We start from the raw sequence: 21,409 nt of genomic DNA, 5'->3' as shown, positions 1-21,409 counted from the left end.
TGTAAACATTAGCCAGGAGTGTATGCTGCTCCCTCAAAATGACTACTTGTTAAGGATCGGCATAAGGTCAGGAAAGTAAATCAGCTGACCGTTTCCTCGATTTCTGTCCCTTAATTTCTGAATAAATGAAAAAATAAACTGTTTTAATCAGGAGGAAAGGAGCTCTTGCACATCTCTGTCTTTCCCTCTTGCCCACTGTGCCACCCACACACTGCCTCATTTCTCTATTGCTCGGCTTCTCATTGTTCAATGCAGTGTTGTGTAAAATGAACAACTTTGTGTAAATGGATTCTTGCTTTTGGGGCTCATTTTCTAACAGGGATTTTGCATTCCTCCCATCTTTCTTGGGTTATTTTTTTGCTCTGTTTGGATTGCACAGTATTTAGAAGCAAACATGGAACTTATTAGTTTTTGTGCATGGTCCAACTGGGCCAGTAGCATGGCAAATTTGCTATCCCCGTGAAAGCCTATCCTCTCTCTCTGTTTTCATCAGAATAATGGCTCTGATGTATGCACAGGATCATCACTGCAAACCAGTAGGTTTTTCACTTTAAATGTAAAACAGGTGTAAAATAATATAGTGTCATACAGATCAACCAGTCATGCATTTGAAGCATGTTATCTCCATATAGTTTTATTTAAAAATCTCACTACAGCCTGATTCTGGCAGATATGAGTACCCTCAATCAGGGACTAAAGATAAGTGCACATACAGTGGTGCATTTTAATGTATAATTTCTCAGTGAGCCAGTGTATTAATTGTTTGAGTTGAGTTATTCATTGATTGTTTGCATCATTTTTTCATTTGCGATAATCCAACATCAGCATGTTTTGCAAGATTTAGAAATGTGGCATACCTCCAGAAACAATGAAGACCAGATAAGACATATAATTTTCTTATGAAGACATGTTGAAAACACCATATAGATGCAGTGCCGAAGACTCTGGTTCTAAAGTATGTGCTAATAAACAAGGTAAAGTGAAAAAGAGCAGTGTAGAGAAGGGGAAGGTATGAAAAGCATCAGCTTCTGTGCAGATCGTAATAGTGCTGTTATGACTCAAAGCCATTAGTTACCTGTATTTTCTTTCCAAGCTCTCAGTATTCCAGGCCAGCGCCTTCATAGCTGTAAGTGGAGCTCTGGATGTGCCTGAAATGTTTTTTTGTATGCGCCTGAACACGAGCAGAAACAATGAAGGAGCTTATGTGATTTAGATCATGACTGGGAAGGCTGCTGTTGTGCTGAGTTAGAGGAATATCATAGTAAAGGAAACTGCTGCGGTGTAGTACACAGCTTGACCCTTAGCAGGGATTATTTATTGCTGTCAGCTGAAAAGCTCATAACTCCTGTTTTAGTGATTTATTTTTATTTGTTAATGTCATTTCAAGGACTGCTGTTGCTCTGCGGCTTGAGAGTAGTCTCTCAACCCGCAAGTAGTTCTCAGTGCCATCAACTAACCTGAAAACAGAGTGCATTGCAAATCTGTTTTTCTTAGTTGTGAGAAGAAAAGTACATACAGTACATATACTGGCTTTTACCCAAAACCAGTGATACTGGTCTTTAGCTGGTTTTGTTCCTTAATTAAAACATAATCTGATCCGTTATGATGAGGGCTGATGTCAACTCAATTCATTCTGATACAAATAGTTGTACAGTATATCTGAGAAGAATCACTTAGTTGGCTTTCAGTGTTTACCAAGCTGCTCAGGCATGAAAACAGGCATGTGAAGACACTGACACTTTGTTTCACAATCCAAATACATACACTGTAGGCTGACTAGCCATAAAAACCACAAAGGTAGAAACTAAAAATAAATAAATAAATAAATTAGAATAAAACAAAGGAGAGGGAAATTAAAGAACAAAAAAGGACAAGTTCAGTTTTAGATAGTGATCTGGCCTGTTTCTGCCAGCACAGTCTGGTCTGATCTGCTCCTCATAGGAGCTCCAGCTTATAAAAGAAGTAGTTTTAATGGGAAAGAGCCTATAAAAATCTCTTGCATATAAAATAAGTCATCTCACATAGACTGCTCATCTGTTTCTTAATAGCAAAATATTATACATTATAAATTATCAAAACTGCTGAAAGCATGTTTCAAATACCTCTTTCCTAAAAAAAAAAACAAACAAAAAAAAAACATATTGAAATTGGTTTCTCATTTTTCCACATTGCCCTGGAAATGCCTCAGTGAAAGAAATCTGGATCACCTGAAGCTGGTTTCGTAGTTTGGGGGTAGAAGTATGATTTTATTAGGTGTAGAAAAGAGGTGATGACCCATTTTGTAGGTAAAAATGTTCAGAAACATTTAAAATCTGGACTAAACTATAGATCTGAGTAGGTGAAAGATTGTGCTTAACACCCACAAGGAAACACAAGTATTGTCTATAAAGCACATGTAGGGAACTTCAGAATTGGATCAATGCACCAAGCCTCATAGTGAAGATTTAATCTTATACAAACGCAGCTACGGTATACAGAGAATACCAGAGATCAGCCTGCCACACTTTATTTTATTTAAGTAATTTTTGAATGCAGAGCCAGGAAGTAGTAGGAAGCATCTGTCTTATATCACGAGTAGTTGTGGTGTGCACGGTGTGTGTCCTTTGTGTGTGTCAAACAGGCTATTGATCTACAAGAAAATCAAATCCAATTAATAATATACCAATCCATAAACTCTTGGATCGGTAAACATCATTTTCACCTTGTTTTCTTGTGTTGAAGGTCAAAGAGAAGTGACCCAGCAAAATGAGAGATAATTAACAGAATTCAGCTTAATTAAGGCGGCAGAGAGGGTGTCGGAGGACTGGTACAACAGTCCTGAGTAACATTAGATTATCTGGAGAAGGTGAAACTCTGCTGTGTCATTGAATACATCTCTGCAAGCAGCACTGAAAGCACTCATTCCCACTCGTACTCCTTCCCTTCCTCTCTGTTATACATTAAACTCAGGGCAGAGGATTTTGTTGCATTTCATTTTGTTTGTACAGTTTTGATCCTGACACCTTCATTCTGGTTACCTTTAAAATTGGAAATCTTGAAAATTGAATTTATTATTGAGCATGAATACATTTAAGGAAACAATGGTATGTTGGCTGATTCACAGTTAACAGACTTTGGAACATGGTTGGTCACTAATCCGGTGTGAAAACAGCTGTAGACTAAATTCATACAAATTCCTACTGCAAGTAAGTTTATCCAAAGGTGTTTTGCTGCTTCTTTTATCTGACTTCTGCTTTTTAAATCAAGGCAGTGCCAGTTGTTGTTCTGTCCAGCTGCAATCATTTTTTTTTCTTTAAATGTAAGTATTACCTCTTTCCATTTCTACAATGTGGGACACAGGGGGCTGCAGCCTGTGCTTGTGTGCTTTCATAGGAAGTAAGAGGAAAAGGTTTACATTTTAAATGTAAATCAGAGTCTTAATTCAATTGGCTGGCTAATTTTTTAAGAAAATAACAGAGGCAGTCCAACCAGCTAAGTGATTCAGATAAGATATCCTCCAATATTCGGACCAGACCCAGATCTAACCTCACTGGAGGTCTCAGCGGTGGCCTTGGCTCTGAAATATAGTTGAAATCTCATGGAAACTCACAGCATGAATGAAAAAGTTTTTAGGGTGTTTTAAAAAGCCGCATCACGGATCTGTGAGAGATATATACCATATCTTTCAGATGACAGAATGAGAGTGTTTCAGTCAATTCACCGTGAGGCAGCACTGGGGGAGAGAGACGAGCGTAAATGCCAGGATTTTCTCCTGCTGTCAAGGAGTGGTGAAACACCCTCCAATGAGGATTTGAAGGAAACCCCTGCTTGTTTCCAAACTTGTTTAACACAGAGATGGTGTTAACATGCTTTGTTCCAGCACTGCTGCACAACCCCCACCTCCACACACATACACACACCCCTCCTCCACTACCATATCCAAACACCCCCCTCCCTTTCAAAGTTGAGTAAACCTGCAGAGTCGCAGCAGAGGGAGCTTGGCCCTGATTTCAGTGCAGTGGAGGAGCCAGGGGGCCCAAGGGACACTCAGGTTACCAGCATCGAATCCTGCAGTATTAGCAGGGCACAGTGAAATAACAGCCTGCCATCTGGAACCTATGCTAAAGCCATCCTAGCCTTGCAGCGTTCAATCACATTGACCTCAATTAAGTGTTATTTGTGCAGTATTTTTATTCACTTCTTCCTTTGCCTCCAGATCTTTCTGTCTCATGTCGTAGTACGCCCTAACTCACCGTGTCAGATCCAGAGTGATGGTAATAGTTTAGGTCTTCTTACCAGGTCTTCTGCTGTGTATGAGCTTTCCCATTAAACTTTAAGCAAGTCCACCTCTGAAGAGGTTTTCAGGAGAGAGCATCTTAAGTGCAGGGGGATAAAGCTCGTCTTTGTGCTTGAGAGACGCTGTATGGTATGCCGGGTTAAGAGTGGGTGTTTTTTGGTGAGGCTTCATACTCATGGCTCAACATGGTCTTTCTTGACCCCACTTAAACAGGAGACAATGGGCGCACTTGAGCAGGTCTTCCCTCTTTTGAACCTTGATGCTCCTGACTTTCTACACTGCATCGTCAGTTAGGACTGAACACACTGAAGATGAATACAGTAGATGTCCTCTAAAGCACTGGTAGATAATCTCAGTATTGGTAGATGTGGACTTAATTGCTAATATAAAGTTCAACGTTTCTGTCTTTCATTGACATTGGTGGACGTGATCTTTTCTGTTTTACAGTTTCACATCTAACATAAACTCTGATTTGGACTGAACTGGAAAGGCTTTCTTACTGATTAAATGCAATGTATTTCATGGGAAAAAATCATTGGAACATTGTGGACAGTCATTTATTATTTAATAGGCCCAATAATTGTTATTTAGTCTGATTTGTTTTATTTTATTTTTGTTTTCTACATTTATTTGACTTGTGATTTGAATCAGACCAGCCAGTATTGTGGATTTGACTTGGAATTGGTCCTTTCTCCATGCAAACCCGATACCTGTGTTTTGGGACTGTAGCAAAGTTGGCCACTGCTCTGATATGAATTAAAAATGTTCTCGTCCTGGGTACTCAAATTTTGAATTGACCTCCCTGGCTACATTAAGTCTTTTTTTTTTTACTCTCAAGTCAATTTTAATGTCCATTCCCTGCCACTTCACTCCTCACAAATTGGATGTGGTCTGAGTGGTAGTCTTATTTTTCAGCAACAGTTGGAGTCCTTACAAGCTGGGCTGAGGTCTGCAGCATTTTAAGAGACATCCAGCAAATTTCATCTTCTGTTGCTAATGCGTATGTGATTGGGAGCATTATTACTTAATTGCAGTCTGTTGTTGTGACCTTTTAGCATGTGGCGGATTCATCCTTGAGAAATGATTGACGAAAAGTGAATCTCTGTTAGAAAAATGTCAGGTAATGTCATAGAGCCTGAAAAACACACTTTGCGAAAAGCATTTATGAAAAAGGTGAGAAAAAACAAAGGTAATACCGTGGTGAGAAACTGGCATGACCGGTAGGTCTTATTTTAATTACCCATTCACGTCCCCCATCCTGATTCCATCATTCCTTTCTCTCTGGTTTTGTTACTTGACTGATTAATCTTGTTTTTATTTAAAACTTTGTGGGAGGTTGAGTCACAGAACAGGCCAGAGCAAAGAAAAGAGTAGATAATTATGTTTTTATAGAAGAAAAAAAAATACATAAATGAATAAAAACTGCCACAGGAAACCTTTATGAGGGATTTACATGGTGGATTTTAAATTTCTTGAATTCAGAGAGACTCAACAAGCAGAAGACACTAAACTGCACAGAATGTTAGAGCAGGCTTGGCTGAGTGTCAGAAATTTCCATTTTTACATTGCAGCAACTACCAATATTATGCATAACTTTTCAGTAAAAGGTTTTATCATACGGATTTCATAGTTTTATACTTTTCAGGTTTTGTGCTTTCTCACTTATAAAAATTTCATTGTGGCTTCAGAGGTTTAGTTTCTTCTTGATGCAGAGAAAATATGCAAAAAGTAAAAAATGGAGAAAGGAAAGATGAAGCTTAGGGGGAAGAAACGATGCCGGTGTCCTAAGAGAAGGGAGATAAAGCACAGGGGAATATTGGTGTGGTCCATACCAGAAATAAGCATTTTTAACCTGATATATAAGCACATGTGGTATACTGTTATTATTTTTTTACTTTTGCAAAGGATGAGCGTTAATTTTAAATGTGTCTATCATCTGAGACACAGTCAAAACATGTTAGCTAAGTCTGTAAGAAATGCGACTCCATGAGCCTCTCTCTTATCTGTATTTACCTTTTGTGATGAGTGAGCATCGGTCAAAAATTGCCTGGTGCTGTGTGCCACCCTGTCAGCATGTCATAGTGGGTGCCAGAGATGCCAAGGAGATACAGACTGCACAACTGGCATTTTGAATCCTCCACTAAATATCCCCTGCTATCAGTGACAGGCATCAACAGGAGAGTACACCTTTAATGACCGTAGAGACATGTCTCAGAGGAATTCCCAAACAGGTGACACGGGGAGCGTCGCGGGTGGCTCCCGAGCATGCTGTCATGTCACAGTGCTCTCTGTTTGCTCAGATTTTCTGTCTGAAGTACAGGACATCATAACTGCTCTAAGCCGGCAGACACAAAACCTCCATGAATCAAAATGTTCTTACTCTATGTAACGAAGGGCCCGTTACTAGTGACTGACAGCTTTGGCCTTGTAAATATTGCACAAAGGGGTCTTGTATTAATTGCACTCTGAATAAACAGCTTAAATGTGCACATTAATAACGGCACTTTGCACTTTGATAATGATATTTGCTCTTTATCAGCTGGATTTGCACAGAACATTTTGTACATTGCATATTTGCACATTTTCTATCAAGTATTTTTGTACTATTTATTGAGTATTTATGGCGTACTTATTGAGTATTTTAAATCCTTGTTGTGCTTGGATAAGGGTCCAATAACATTGTTTGTGCAAACATATGTTATGATTGAATGATAGTTAAATTGTGTTCTGTGTAGGTTAGCATCTATGTGTTATTTATCGTGAAGTAAAAGTGTGTATTTGTGCACGAGTTTAATCTATTTTTTTGCAAGTTGTAGTGTAAAACACTCACCTGTCCTTTTCCATTGTCTGCTCCAGGGTGTTCGGCCAAAACAGTTCCCCGGGGTACAAACACCTTATAAATGTTCCGGGAGGGACAAAGTGGGAGGATAGGAGAATGGGGATTTGGTAGTGGGGTGTACCTTCATATTTGTAATTTTATTTGTGGGCATATATTTGGATATGGTTTTGTAAATGCTGTGTTTAGATTATATTCTGGAGTACTTTATGGCAATCTAGCCAGGTACTAAGAATTTGGAAACACTTGGCAATGGTAGCATCTAATAAGGGTTTGCAGTGGCACAGTGTAAAAGGCGCTGTCTGTCTTGCTGATAGGATCTCACATGTTGCTCTCCTGAGTTGCTGCTGCTGAATAAATTCCACCTGGTTGGTACATCTTACCATCGCCTTGCCATCTTATTTTACTGCATCCTCCAACTGCTAAAGATTCATTCTAACACTCTTATGTTGGATTTCTTAACCAGGGATGCATATTTTATCTTAGAAACATTGTCCAGCTTGAAAACCTCCCTGCAGCTTTTGTAACTTAACAATAGCTTAATATCAAATGGATGAGCACATTTCTCTAAGTCTATGTTGTTAGCATATACCAAATAAGAATTTCTCCTCTGAAAGCAATTTACCCCTGTATCCATTTGGTTAATAGCTCCATTAAGCAGCATGGCGTGAGTGGAGTGTGGCTGCTGTGTGGAGCGCAGGATGACGTGTTAATTCTGGGTAATTTATTACCCTGGGTGTCGCTGGGAGAGGAGCTCCTGACAGATCCTGTCTCTCTGGGATCATCCCCAGCCAGGCTTCCATGGGCATCGCCTGCTTAGCAGTGGCTCCGGCATGTGGTGCTCACATCCGCTGATGCAAGTATGATGTAAAACCCTTAGTGCAGGAAAACAACGGCGAGGGTGCACGTAGTGTGGCATTATAGCAGACTGGCAGTCTTTGAAGGTAGGTGGCTAAAAGCACACCTGTGGAGAGGGAGAGGGTAATCAAATTTCCCCCCCAGTGTTATGAGCACTTGCTGGCTCTCATATGGCTTTTATTTATGGAAGTATCCTTTTCTGTCTAGGGCCGGGCCCTGATTAGATCATGGATGCTGATTGTGGCCTAGAGCTGTGGTGATCAATCCTAATTTACTTCGAGAATTAAATTTATATATAGGGGGATGCAGTGCCCTGCCCTGATAGATGAAAGGGCATTTCCCTTGTATGCATCAACAATCAAGATGAAGAGAAAAAAAATAAAAAATACGCTTGGTTGTTTTAATAACATATTACATGGGGCTTTCGTGGTGGAATTAAAGCTGCGTTAAAGACTGATAGTAGATGAGCCAAAAAATAGAAACTGCACAGGCGTTTGTGCATAAGGGGTTTTTGCGAGCCTCAGCACTGTCTAATGTTCAGCCGTTGGGATCATAGAGTGCAGACCTCTGGTGCCTTAGAGGCAGAGGGAAGAGGTTGTGCAGGTCAACACAGGACTGCCAAGCTACCCGTCGGCCATTTCATGTCATAATCAGTTAGGGGCAAATCAGGAAACACCACCTCTCAGTGCCCCAGCAAAAATTCTCTCAGGATTTTTGTCTGCGCTGGAAGAGATGATGGCAAAATACATGTCTCTATTACAGAGCATGGATGTTTTTTTTTTTTTTTTTTTTTTGTTTTTTTTTGTGGGTATGTTGTGATGCTCTGCTTTCAGCTCTAGAAAACACTGCCTGCGTGTACAGTAGGCCACTGCAGCAGCCACGCCCTCTAGACATAGCATCTTTACAGCCGGAGCTGTCATCCAGTCGATGATGAAACTACAGAGTGATTAGCCCCACCCAGAGGCTGCTGAGATGGGAGATGTGGGAGGTGTGTGGTTGTCAAAGCAGGGCTCGCAGAGATGACTCAGTTAGGCACTTAGAGTAAGATCATTACCATGCAGGAACCCTCTGTCTAGCTTTGCTGCGTGTGCTGATTTTTTTATTGTTTATATTGAACAGCAGCTGGTTTTATTGTCTCTAACAGAACAGTTGTGCTTGTTGTGCGTTGGGTTATCACATGGCTCTGGTGTTCATATCTTCTCAAGCCTGCCCTGTTAGCTGATTCATTTTGCAAAGCCCAGCTAAGATCCATATTATTGCTGTTGTGAGGAAACCTAATTACTCCAGTTTGTGTGATTGATTGACGTTTTTACTTGAAACAAGCACTTCCCACTGTGGGTAGTTTATTTTGATCGTGGGAGGGTGTGTGGGGTTGATCGTGTTGTATTCATTTGTTTGTGCATATACTGGATACAGCTCATGGTAGTGTGTTCCCTGCATCTTAGATCCGTTCACACAATGTGAGACAGTAGGACAACAGTGTGACCAATACTTCTCATTGTCAATACTCTTTTCAGAGCAAACACAACAGCCAGGATAGTTTGTATGCTGTGATATTTTACACAGAATTACCAGGAAACCCTACCAATGATAGATGTAAAAAAGGTAAAAGGAAATGACTAGGTTCTCTCCTGAGGTAGGAACTCCAGCTGATGTCAGCAATGATTGTTTATTCGAGTCTGTGATCCTTGCAGTGCACTTCCTTACTCTGGGCCTACATGAGTTATCATGAGGAAATCTCAACACCCCAATTTTGAGTGGATTATAAGTGGTATCCAGCAGCACAACCGTACTATCCCATCGTCTCTTTGAGGGGAGTTCGTCCACTCAGGGCTGCATCTTAAGAGCAATGCAGTGGCCATTTACTGGCCTTGTCTTTTCTACCTGTCACCCAGGGAAAGAAGCTGAATGATCGGTTTCCACTGGGCAGCTTGATGATGGGGTCCATGGAAGTCACACTTGAAAATGAAAATGTCGTATAAGCTGATGTGATGCGGACACATAGACAGAGTATCATATCCAATATAGTGGAGTGGCTTATGGGAGGAATTCAGGGATGCATGTGATGAAGCCCTGTATGTTGTGTACAGTGAATACAGACTTCTTCTCTAGTCAGTTATTTCTGGCCTACAGACATGGAATGATTTACATGCTTATTTGCATATTGGGCAGGGAAAGTGAAATCCAAACTCAAGTGGTCACTTGAGTCAAAGTCTGACGCCATGAGTCAACTGAAATCTGCCTGGACTGAGTGTGGACACAATCTGGATTTACTGTATGTGTTTGATTTGGTGAAGCTTTTTAGTTATTTTCTTCTTTCTCTTTATTCTATGTGTTTCTGTGTAATATTGTCTGGGGGACAGTGAATGACACCATATCTGCTTGGATTAGTCTTTGATTTATTTCTGTCTTTCTTTGAACAGATGTTTATTGAATGTCTAATGAGTAAATGAATTAATTTTAACAGAATTAGTGTAATTTACACTTACATCATTGTGTTACACCACTAAATATTATTCATGCACTAGGTTTGGATCCAGTAACTGCAGGATCATTAATGGCATTAAGGTGTGATAACATCAGTGACTCATTTGGTAAATATTGGATTTTCCAAAGAACTGCAGACATTTAATTTAACTATTTGAATACAATGTCAATAGCATGGGAGTCACCTGCTTTAATATCTGTACCTTTAGTACACTTGAGAGTCTTTTAAATTACCCAGGCACCCTGTTCTCTGGGTTGAATGGAAAACTAATAAAGTGTGAGGAAAAAACAAACAATCAAAAAAACAGTAAACGTTAGCTCTCACTTCGTTTTATATCCGATGTTAAGTGCAAATGTCAAATGTTTGAATACTTCTGAGATTAATGCAAATCAGATCGGTACAGTAAAGCCAGTTCTTTTGAAATGAGACCAAGCCGAGGAACATTAAACAAAGCAGTTGGTATATCTTGTTAAGCAAAAGAAAAGTAAAGGACATGGAAATATTACACTAAAATTCGATGTCTATAGAAAATCAAGGAACCACAGTTTGAGCTATCGTGAAGTTTTCTTAGAGAATTATCTGTGCAAAATTAGAACTAATGATATAAGCCGCAGTAAGAAGAAAGGTATCTGGCTTTGGGCTCCTGAGTTGATCTACAGTACAGGAACATTGCTCAGGTTTGTCAGTGACAAACAGCAAAATGTGAGCAAAATGATCAACTCTCAGCTAAAGCAGTCCAAAAATATATTAACAGTGTCTGCTAAGTCATAAGTATTCATTTAGGAATTGAATCAGCCACTGTCATCCAATAGCAGCGCTAACCAATACAGCTGCTAACCTCACCTGAAAGATGTGTGTGATCCTACCACTGTTACAGGAGACTGATGGGGCGACCCAATAGCCGAGTGGGTAGGCTGTCTACCTTGTAAGCACAAATGCTCTTTGCAGGCCAGTCGCCGCTTCGATTCCCAACTGGACAGACTCTTTCTCCCTGTCACTCTCCACTGTTCTCTATAATAAAGGCACAAAAGCCCCCAAAAAATATGAGCTGATGTTGGAGAAGAGGTCATGATAATGTTTCTTTTGTCCTTTAGCAATATAGGTAGTTTCGTTTTTTTATATGTGTCTCTGTGATTTCTGTCTCCACTCCAAATAAAAAGGAGGTAAATAAATTTTGGTTCATGGACCTGTGGACGTGGGTGGGTCTGTCAATTATTCAGATTAACTACAACATTGCCTTTGGAAAGATGTTGCTGTTCTTTTTTTTTTTTATGTAATTTTTCAACACTATGAGCACCAGAAACCAAATTCAATTCGCCTCCTTTGTACTGGGGGCAGTAGCTGAAATCTTAAAGGCAGATATCTCAAAACCTTGCATATGAAACACACGATTTCCATGCCGTAAGAAAATGTGTTTTTTTTTTTTTCCCCCCACCAAACCAACCCTTGAGGCATTTGAACAGCACTTAAAATATTCTTGTTCACAGCATCAATTATTTGCTGCCATTTGGTCCCATAGACCTTCCTGGTGCTACAGCTGCAGACTGCAAATATTTGTAACAGTAAGTTTGACAGTAGCAGATTTAGTTGATTATTGCTTAGCTGTTATTGGGTTCATTCTCACTGCAGGCCAAACTATAAATCAAATCCAGCTCTAGCCTTTGCAGTATAATGAGTCTTAATCGTTGCCTAATGAGAGGCAGGTCAGCGTCACAGTGACCTCTGCACTCACCAGAAATTCTTGGAAACACAATCACTCCGGCCTACTGTAGTGGAGAGGTCCTGTTTTAAACCTGCATGAGCTGCACATTTATTTTGTTATCTCAGTTGCTCCTCAGGAAGTTATTACCTTATGAATCTAGATTACTTATTTGGAATTCATAACTTTGGATCATTCCTCACATGCAAGCCTAGACATATATTTTACTAGTTAAACTATTATGGTTTAGCAGAATTATTGATAATGGACAGGTGGAAAATTCAGCCAGTCGTAGTGCTGCTAACATTTAGCTGTATTTAGCCAGGGTCAGGGGCATATATCAAGTCAGAAAGTGAATAAATAGACTGTTTCTCCCTGTTATTTACCAGGCTGCTTTAAACGAATTATTCCATTGCCTGTTCCCCCTGTCAGGGCTAAGCCTTGAATTGCTTAGAGTGATTAGTAGCAGGGAGCGTGCTGCAGCAGTGGTCCCAGGCTACTTTTGTTTATGTTAAGGCTTTTACGCATTCTGTTTTATGCGCTAGTGGGGCTTGCTTTTGATCCCAGAAGGAGGCGGCTGCTGAGATACCCCCCACCACGCCCCCATCCCCTCCTCAGTCTGCATTAGCACTACCGAATTCAGTTCTGTTTGGCAAGGCATTCAGACCCCCCCCCCCCACCCCATCTACCCAAGTCTTTTTTTACCCCTATTGAAAACACACCTTTCTGTTGACCAAGGAGGCTTTTCTATAGAGCCTAAGCATGTGAAAGATTTCCAGAAAAGAAGTAAGTGGTGCCTGTGTGGAGTTCCCCTTGCTCTCAATGGACCTTGTAGACAATGTTCTTGATATCTGCCCAAACTTCCTCTATACTGCTCTACAGGCTGCTTGGGTGTGTAGATGTTTGTCTGCAGTGTTGTGAACTAACTGTCACTAATCCTTTGACTACGTGACTAGGTTAGGTAATAATTAAAAAAAAAAAAAAAACAGAAAACAAAAAAAACCTCAGAAATAAGCCAAAACTATATTTTAAAATGGAAGTTCACAATAATTTGTTTAATTTTTTATAAGGTGTGATTTGATTTATAACAGTGACGGTATAAGAAATGCACCTTTGGTCTCCCTGAACTGTAAAGCTACAGTCCTACAAAAGAAATACGTAGCTCATGTACTATATATGAGCAATCATTTGTCTAAAAATGTCATCACTAATCAACAGCACATTATTGTCTCAATGTTAGTGATCAATACTAATTAAGTGATTTCACAGACAAGTAATCTGTAATCATCTTAGAGTATACGCCAAGGGATTTGCACATTGTACATGTGTTAGACTGTTTTCTGTGTTGCCTAAGAATGATGGTTAACATTTAGTCCTGGATTGTGCATGGAAAAATCTATGACATGTGAAGAACAGCAAGCGTTTAATTATCATGGAAAACAGGGCTTTGCGCAGGGAGAAGCTTAGATTTATATGCAGCAGTTCTGAATAGCAATTCTCAGCACACTGCTAATTGTTTGATGGATAGTACAGAGCCATTTGCATTTATATTGTACCCCGAACGCCTCCCACCTATTTAGATCCCATATTTAACTAACTCCTGACACTGGAGCAATGGTCACAACGACCTGCCCAGCGAAAACCTCGACCAGTGTTTCAACAGGGGCTTCTGTAACCCGCCGTTCACGCTGTGGGTGGTTTGTTTTATGGGTTGGTTTGACAGATTTTGTGCGGCGCAACAGGCTACAATTGCATCGAGGAACTCCTCCGTAGCACCAAAGTTTTCAGCCTATTCACAAATTTTATGGCTTTAGAGTCGTCTTCTTCAGCATTCCCTGGCTTTGGGGATTGAGTACGTGCTGATTATCCAGAGATCATTGAACACATTCAGAAGAAAGCTCAACAAAACTTAACATAGTCCCCAGTTTTGGGCAGAGGTATGCAATGATGGACTTAATGCTAAGAAGTGCACATTATTTGTACAGATAGTAGAAATAATAGACAATAGACTTTTGGATTTGGATTTTTGGTCTAACAAAACAAGCAATTTTGTGCTGGGTGTTTTCCACTACTTTCTGACAGAAATTGATATTGATTGACAATGAAAATAATCCTTTGTTGCACCTTGTTGTTCTTGTAAATCCTTAACCTAAAATCCTAAACACTTGCTAACACTTAGAGTTGGGGTAGGGACTTATTTTTTCAATGGGCAAAAATTCCATTATCATCTTTCAGTATATTGTAATTCAAGTGGTCTGAGAGCAAACTAGACTCTGCACCTCCTCTTGGCTCCGTTTTCATAAAATCTAACCCATGAATGGAGACAATCACAAGTCTTTTCAGAAAGAGAGAGAGCGTTCCTATTGGCTGCTCTACAAATGCAAATGCATGTGCACGTCCCTTCAGATGGTTTCAGAGAGAGAGAACTGTACTCGTCCTAGACAGGTAACAGGCTGCCTCCTTCACTGTCCCGTAATGTGTTGGTTGGTTGTGTAGGTAGATTTAACATGAAAGCAGGTGAGGAGTGGCTTTGTTGAATGTTACTGTAGCCAAAGGCTCACAGGTGCAGAAAAGCAGCTGTATTATCAAGTTGTTTTTTTTTTTTTTTAATTTCTGCCTACCACAGCTTTAATTGACATCACTGTAAAAAACTAGGGAAATAATGGGTGGGTTGAAAATAACCAAAACCCTTTAACAGAGTGACATACATAGCCACTTTCTGTGTTAAAAATTGTTGCTTGTATCCAAATAGTACTTAAGTGTGTATTTAGTTGATGGCTGAGGCGGTTACTTTCTTTCTGCCACTGGCAGCACTTTGAGTTTTTCACTGCAGCAGCATAAGCTCTACTGTCTGTCTGGTATAATAAACTGGTTTTATCTTTGATCACAAGCAGGGAAATTGTAAACAAAGCATGAAAAATCACTAGTCAATACCAGACATGGTAGGTCTTTGCTCGTGATCTGACTCAATGTTTTATGGTATTCTGTATGTAATACACACTTCAGTTTTCCTGAAGTAAGTGTCCATTGAAACCGTTCTTGATTTAATTTTTTCTTGAGCACCTGTGATGTGTGAGTACCTTTTTACAACATACTGTGTATTGGCTGATTCTGATTAACTCTTGGTTGGTGGATGCACCACAAAAACCTTGAAACACAGAATAGGGCCGATAATAACTTCTGCCATGGCCAACATTTTTCTCAGGTGACAATCATCATTCAAATTTTTGTTGTGTTGTATAATTTTGTATAATTTTGCTGGTCACATTATTTATAATGTATCACTCTGCGGCCACAACCTCCACTTACACATTTCAACACATTTCAACACAGGGACCTTTTGCAACATCACTGTATCTAATGACTACAATTGACACAGTTCATTTCTCCCCTGCAACACTTTCCCTCCAGAACCACATTATTGCTCTGCTTACACCTGCTATACATTTGCTTTACACCCAGAGACAAACCTGACTCTACCCTGGCCCGTTGTAGACAATGCAATTCAAAAATGTAGAGTCTGCAATTGTTTTAAAGGGGGAAAACAGACCATCCATCATTTCTTTTGTCTATACAGAGAGAACTCAATTGATTTTGGATCATTGCATAGATACACAGTTAGCTTCTTTTTGGCACTACTCGGGCTCTGCAGCTCAGGCTTCAGAGGAACATTGTCTTTGAAATAAAAGCATGTGATTGTTATCTTCATTTCAGAGATTTCAGTCCATGGCAGTCATTTCTCACTGGTCTTTGTAAATAACTTTTCTAGCTGAGTCTTTGTGAAAGTGCCCTCATTAACCTTCTCTATCAGTGTTTCAAGTTACTTTTTTTCCTGTCCCTCTTGTCTTACCATGAGATGATAATAACACTTTAAAAATAGTCCTCTCATTGTTTCTTATGTGTTGAGACATCCTTGTTAAATAAAACCTGTTTATTATCTTCTTGTACCACTGCATTAAAAATAATACAACTGTGGCATTTTATTTGTTTTGACTTCTTCACCCAGGATTTAGACGAAGACAGATGAAAAAGAACAACAGCTCTGCTCTCTTGCACTGAAACGCCATGGTAATGCCAGATGTAGCCTATTTATGAAGAACAATGCTTCTTAGTTTTACAGTATGTTTTGTATAAAAATTCATTTATAATGTAAAAATTCTGACAGCTAGGCTCATTTCCAGGGCCTACATTTGCATCCCATATCATCTGTCATTGTGTAGAGCCTGTTGCTTGTTTGAATAACTCCTCTGGGTTTCCCATGGCCTCAGAGGTACATCTCATTGCATACTAGCCGATTAATAAAGAGGAGGAAGGGCGGTGCAGAAGAGAGATGGCCAAAGCACTGAGCCCAGCTCTTTGGAAACAAAAACAATGCACTTTACAGAACATTCTTGAAACTTTAGAAAGCCGCTTGTTCTCTGCTCTCTCACATTTGCATAGCATCAAGGATCTCGAGCAAAAGGTAAAAATTAGCAACCCATACAAGCTGCATCTGAAATCTTGGGAGCAGCTGAAGTGCTCTTGCGGCTGCAGAGTGGGGAGCCTTTCCCCCCCACCCATGTGGCGGAGGTCCTGGTATTGAGGCCCCAAGTCATTAATCACCAGGATCTTTTCAGCTGTCAATACATACAAAAAGAAACCCCCAAACCCAACAATGGTGTCTTAAATAAAAAGTTTTTTTTTTTTTTTTTTTTTTTGGAAGCAGGGGCAAATATAGTTCACTGGGGAGTATTGTTTACTGTTGTGTCCGGCACAAATCTCATACAGTATTCATACAGAGCTTATCTTGTGGAAAAATCCCTGTCTGAACAAGGAATATTATCAGTAAAAACTCCCAGATTTGCCAGGAGTAGTTTTTACCTCTTTTTCAAAGAGCCGGGTTCTGTTATCCCCTGACATGTAAGAGTGGGAGCAGGTGGAAACCTGCAGCATGAACGATAAGGCTCTCAGCTCACGATATGTCATCATGACACTGCATTTGGTAGAATCAGGAAAATACAATATCGCAGCAGTATCTGGCTCACTAATTCACCATGTTCAGTAATTGAGCTTCAAGGTAAACAGTGACCAAGCCTTTAATCAAGTTTTTATCCACGTTGACACTTGTTAATCCAACTCAATATCTTTAAACCATGTGGTCACTTAGAATGAGCTAATATTCCACTAATTTATATCTTGTTGCACTGAGACACTAAAGTCTTGCTTTTTTGTTTGTGAAAATATATATTAAGCTAAACCAAAATTTATCCTGTTTAAATATATTAAAATGAAACATTTTAAAGCTATTGATAATTCAATATTGTGTCCTTCAAGGCAAGAAACACACAATGCTGAGATTCCCTCCCTCTATTGATCGTGCACTTGGTGTGCTATTTGACAGTTGTAGTTTTATGTTTCAGGTTTTAATCATCTCGGCTGGTTCAGTGCAGTCCTAGATTTGTTTGGCTCTTCAGTTTTCAACTGGTGATGATTTGTAACTTATAAACAACACAATTCATGGAAGGACACCTGCCACTTTTACAGATGCTGGAGGCCCGGCATCATTTCTATATGGCACATAAAATGGAATATTTGTGGGAGACTTGCACCGTAAACTTTATAGGTGCAAGATTTGTTGTGCCATATTGTATTAAATCTAATCCTGGTGGTTCTTCATGCTCTCCCTGTGTGTACTGAGCCATACATACGCTGCTGCCTGGGAACATGCGTTTTATTTATTCCCACAGTTGCTTGGTTAATTGTGTGCCTGTGTGTGTGTGATTCTATATTTAAATGATCAGTGATGTTTTTAACCTGAACTAGCATTATACTCTCTTGAAATGACAGTTGCTCATGGTTGCACATGAGCATATGTTTGAATTAGTCATGTTGTCTTTGGTTTTTGAGCTGAACAAAGGAAAAAACCAACAGATTCAGTAAAAGAGGATTCTGTTTAAATATCAACATCTTTTCATACATCAAGTATCTAAGCTGCTCTTTGTCTGTGTCTTTCTTCTACAGAATCACTCAAACTAAACTGGCAGAGTAACTCACATTTGATGTTGAAAATAGTGCGGAGGAAGCCATGGAAGTGAAGGAACGTAGACCTTACCGCTCGCTCACCGCCCGTCAGGACACAGAGCGCCGTTACACCAGCTCCTCAGCCGACAGTGAGGATGGCAAACCCAACCCCAAGTCCTACAGCTCCAGTGAAACACTCAAGGCCTTCGACCATGACTCAAGGATGGCCTACGGGAGCCGTGTTAAAGAAATGGTTCATCACGAAGTGGACGAGTTCAGCCGGCAAGGTTAGACTTTGCTGTGCCAATATCACAAATACTCTGCTAGAGATTTTCATTAACATCAGTTTTGTTCATCTATGAGTATATTAGAAGTGCACAATGACATGAAAAGGGCACGTTACAGCCTGGTCTCAATATATGCATCCGTGCTTTTTAATGAGGAGTCTCTTGGTAATTCACGTTCAGTCGCTGTAGAGGTCACTGCATAGTTAAACTATTACCAGAGGTGCCCAAGGATTGAATTTACCGTACCTGTGTTAAAAACTGTGTGGGCGACACGCTTACCTTCACAGTATATATCACAGTGGTGTCCATATGTAGTAGACACTTGAGGGGACTTTTTCAAAAACGCTACACAAAATCACAACCTTGTGCATTGATGCTTTAAATACAAAATGCACTTACACCTTCATTTAACTCCACAACTTTTGCTTGTGAAACTTTTACTTTTCACTGATTACTGCACCTCTCGAGGCCACGGTAATCCTGTCATCTTTTTCTGTAATGAGCACAGTTCATTATGTTAAGTGATGCAGCTAGTGGCACATTTAATTACCTGAGCTTTGTATTTATTGGCTTGCTGTAGGGGCAGAGTTTTCTCTCCGAGACCTTGGCTTTGGAGAGGCCCTCCCATCCCACGTAGCCACGTACAGGACTGACCTGGGGCTGCCACACCGCGACTACTCAGTCAGTGTGGGCTCAGATGCAGACACGGAGACAGACGGCATCATGTCGCCGGAGCACGCGGTCAGATTATGGGGCCGCAGCAACACCAAGTCGGGCCGCAGCTCATGCCTCTCCAGCAGGGCCAACTCCAATCTGACTCTCACTGACACTGAACATGAGAACACAGAAAACGGTAGGGCACTATTCTCTGCCTGTCCTTATCAGACTGGCTGATTTTCTGCATGTGGATTTGATTTTTGGTGTTTAAATGGAACAGATGTGTGTTCATTTTTTGTCTCTGCACAAAGAGGCAGAATAACATGCTATGTCTCAACAAAAAAACACAGGCTATACTGTTCTGCATAACACTGAATGATGATTATGTTGATTTGGATTTGTTTAGTTTTTGAAAATGCTCAACTGGCATCCATACAACCACGAGATGAGTTGCATCTATTCTGTCTGTGTAAATGACTGGGTACATTTTGACCCTCTGGATCTATTTCAGTCTGACTAAATTGAAGTTGACAGATTTATTAAGCTTTGTTAATCTCTCTTTGCATTTGTTTCTGGATCTGGCTGAAGACCAGCATATTTAGGATTTGACCTCTTTAAGAAAAGACAATTACCAGTGCTCCAGTACAAGCAGAATTTTAGCATATCATTACCTCTGCTGTTATTCACTGCTGGATCATTTTGGTCTTGCTTTCTTTTTGTTGCAGTGTGGGAATTATTATGTGTGTGCAGACTATGATAGGAAAGGGTTTGGCAGGTTCCTCTTGGTGACTTCAGTGCCAGGAAGTGGGAAGCCATATGTATTGAATTCATCTTTCCGTGGCTTCTTTTTTCTAATTTGCCCCCAAGGGCCTGATGAGCCTGTGTGCTTGCTCAGAAGGTCACTTGAGCTCAGGAAATATGTAACTATGAGCCATTTCAAGTGCCAGAAAATGCCAGAAGATAATAGCAACTCTGCTGAAGATACCCTCGTTCAAATTGTAGATTAGTGGTACTGTAAGGTCATGTTATTACAGAATTCTGTTTGGGAGCAGAAATGCCATTTGGATACTCAGCTCAGTCCCCCCAGCGCTTATTTGCTGGTGTCATCTTATTAATTGCATGGATACAGTATACTCTGCATGCTCTTGGAGTAAATTCAGTGCAGTTTGGAGTCAGTACCTGGCAGACATGTTTTCTTTTACTCACATAGCAATTTTGTGCCCATAATGCCTACTCCCCTCTGCATTTGTTTACCTGAGTTTCCGCCAAAAGGGATTAGTTTCCCCTTTTTTTGCCACAGAGGTGCTCTGTTGTAAAATTTAAGTTCTGTTTCACATTATGCATACATTATACTTCAGAGATAGAGGAACTCATCAAGGGCCTAACGGCAAAATTCTAATTGCCCCTGCACAGCCTTGCAGGGAACCTTGTGAATAGTTTTGCATTTCAGAGTGTGTCACATTATGTATTAGCTTCTTATTATAACTGACAGAAATGACTCTTGGAAGCGGAATCCATTTGCCCGAATGACTCAGGGAAAGAACGTGGCATCCCTCTGCTTGATCATCTGAGATGCCAGGGGACTTGAATTTGGCTGTATTGTACATAATTAAAGAGAATCTCCTTGGATGGCGGTGCAGGGGTTGGTACGCTGGAATGTATTCAGTGCACCCGTGGCTGCAGCATCATGCTGCATCTGTGAGACCCATTCAAGATTCTAAGTAGCTTTTTATTCCACTCACCGAAGCAGAAAGAGCACTTGTATTCAGCATTTAATTCAGTAATGCCTGATAACATACAATTTATATATGGCAAGTTAATTAAAATCCATCGAGCAGACCTGCTTGTGTGTGCTTTAATCTCTTTAAATCAACAAACCATTTACTCTGCTTTAATGTATTCAAGCCGCTGGGCAGTTCTCCCCCCCCTTCACATGTGACTTACTTGACCCTAGTTTTAATGCATGCAAATAAGCGATAGCGATTTTGGAGCAATTTTTTTGATGCTCAAGTGATTCCAAGGCATCCCTTATGTGCTGTGAATACAAACTCTTGCTGGTAATGATGTTCCCTGCAAAGATTGATCTCAGTTGAGATGTGATGATAATATTAGCTCTTACATTGACTGACATTGTAACTTACTACATGATTGGTAGACAAGTAAGAACTGAAAACACAAGTTCAAGGTGCGTCACTTTAGATTGATCACTTCCAGTCAGTGGCATTTTGTTGCTTGAGTACTGAATAAGTAATTATGTCCAGCAGCAACTGTCAATGTGTGTGTCTGTGTGTGTGTTGTGTCAACATGT

The 21,409-nt window shown here is 40.2% G+C and overlaps 1 protein-coding gene across 10 annotated transcripts in view; it reads left to right on the top strand.

Moving 5' to 3' along the window:
• Window positions 1–21,409, top strand: part of tenm4 (teneurin transmembrane protein 4) — a 150,701-nt gene that overhangs the window by 18,102 nt on the left and 111,190 nt on the right. For all 10 annotated transcript variants that reach the window (XM_071496278.1, XM_071496275.1, XM_071496274.1 and 7 more), the window contains exons 2-3: window positions 18,158–18,444; window positions 19,025–19,297. In XM_071496278.1, coding sequence (XP_071352379.1) covers window positions 18,222–18,444; window positions 19,025–19,297 — 496 coding nt within the window. In that variant the 5' untranslated portion in view covers window positions 18,158–18,221. The remainder of the gene's footprint in view (window positions 1–18,157; window positions 18,445–19,024; window positions 19,298–21,409) is intronic.

This window comes from Trachinotus anak, unplaced genomic scaffold, assembly GCF_046630095.1.
Source record: "Trachinotus anak isolate AG129_WGS33_773 ecotype Australia unplaced genomic scaffold, CSIRO_AGI_Tana_v1 ptg000014l, whole genome shotgun sequence".
Taxonomy (NCBI): domain Eukaryota; kingdom Metazoa; phylum Chordata; class Actinopteri; order Carangiformes; family Carangidae; genus Trachinotus; species Trachinotus anak.
The sequence above is the reverse complement of the archived record's forward strand: the minus strand, read 5'-3'. Positions and strand labels throughout refer to the sequence as shown.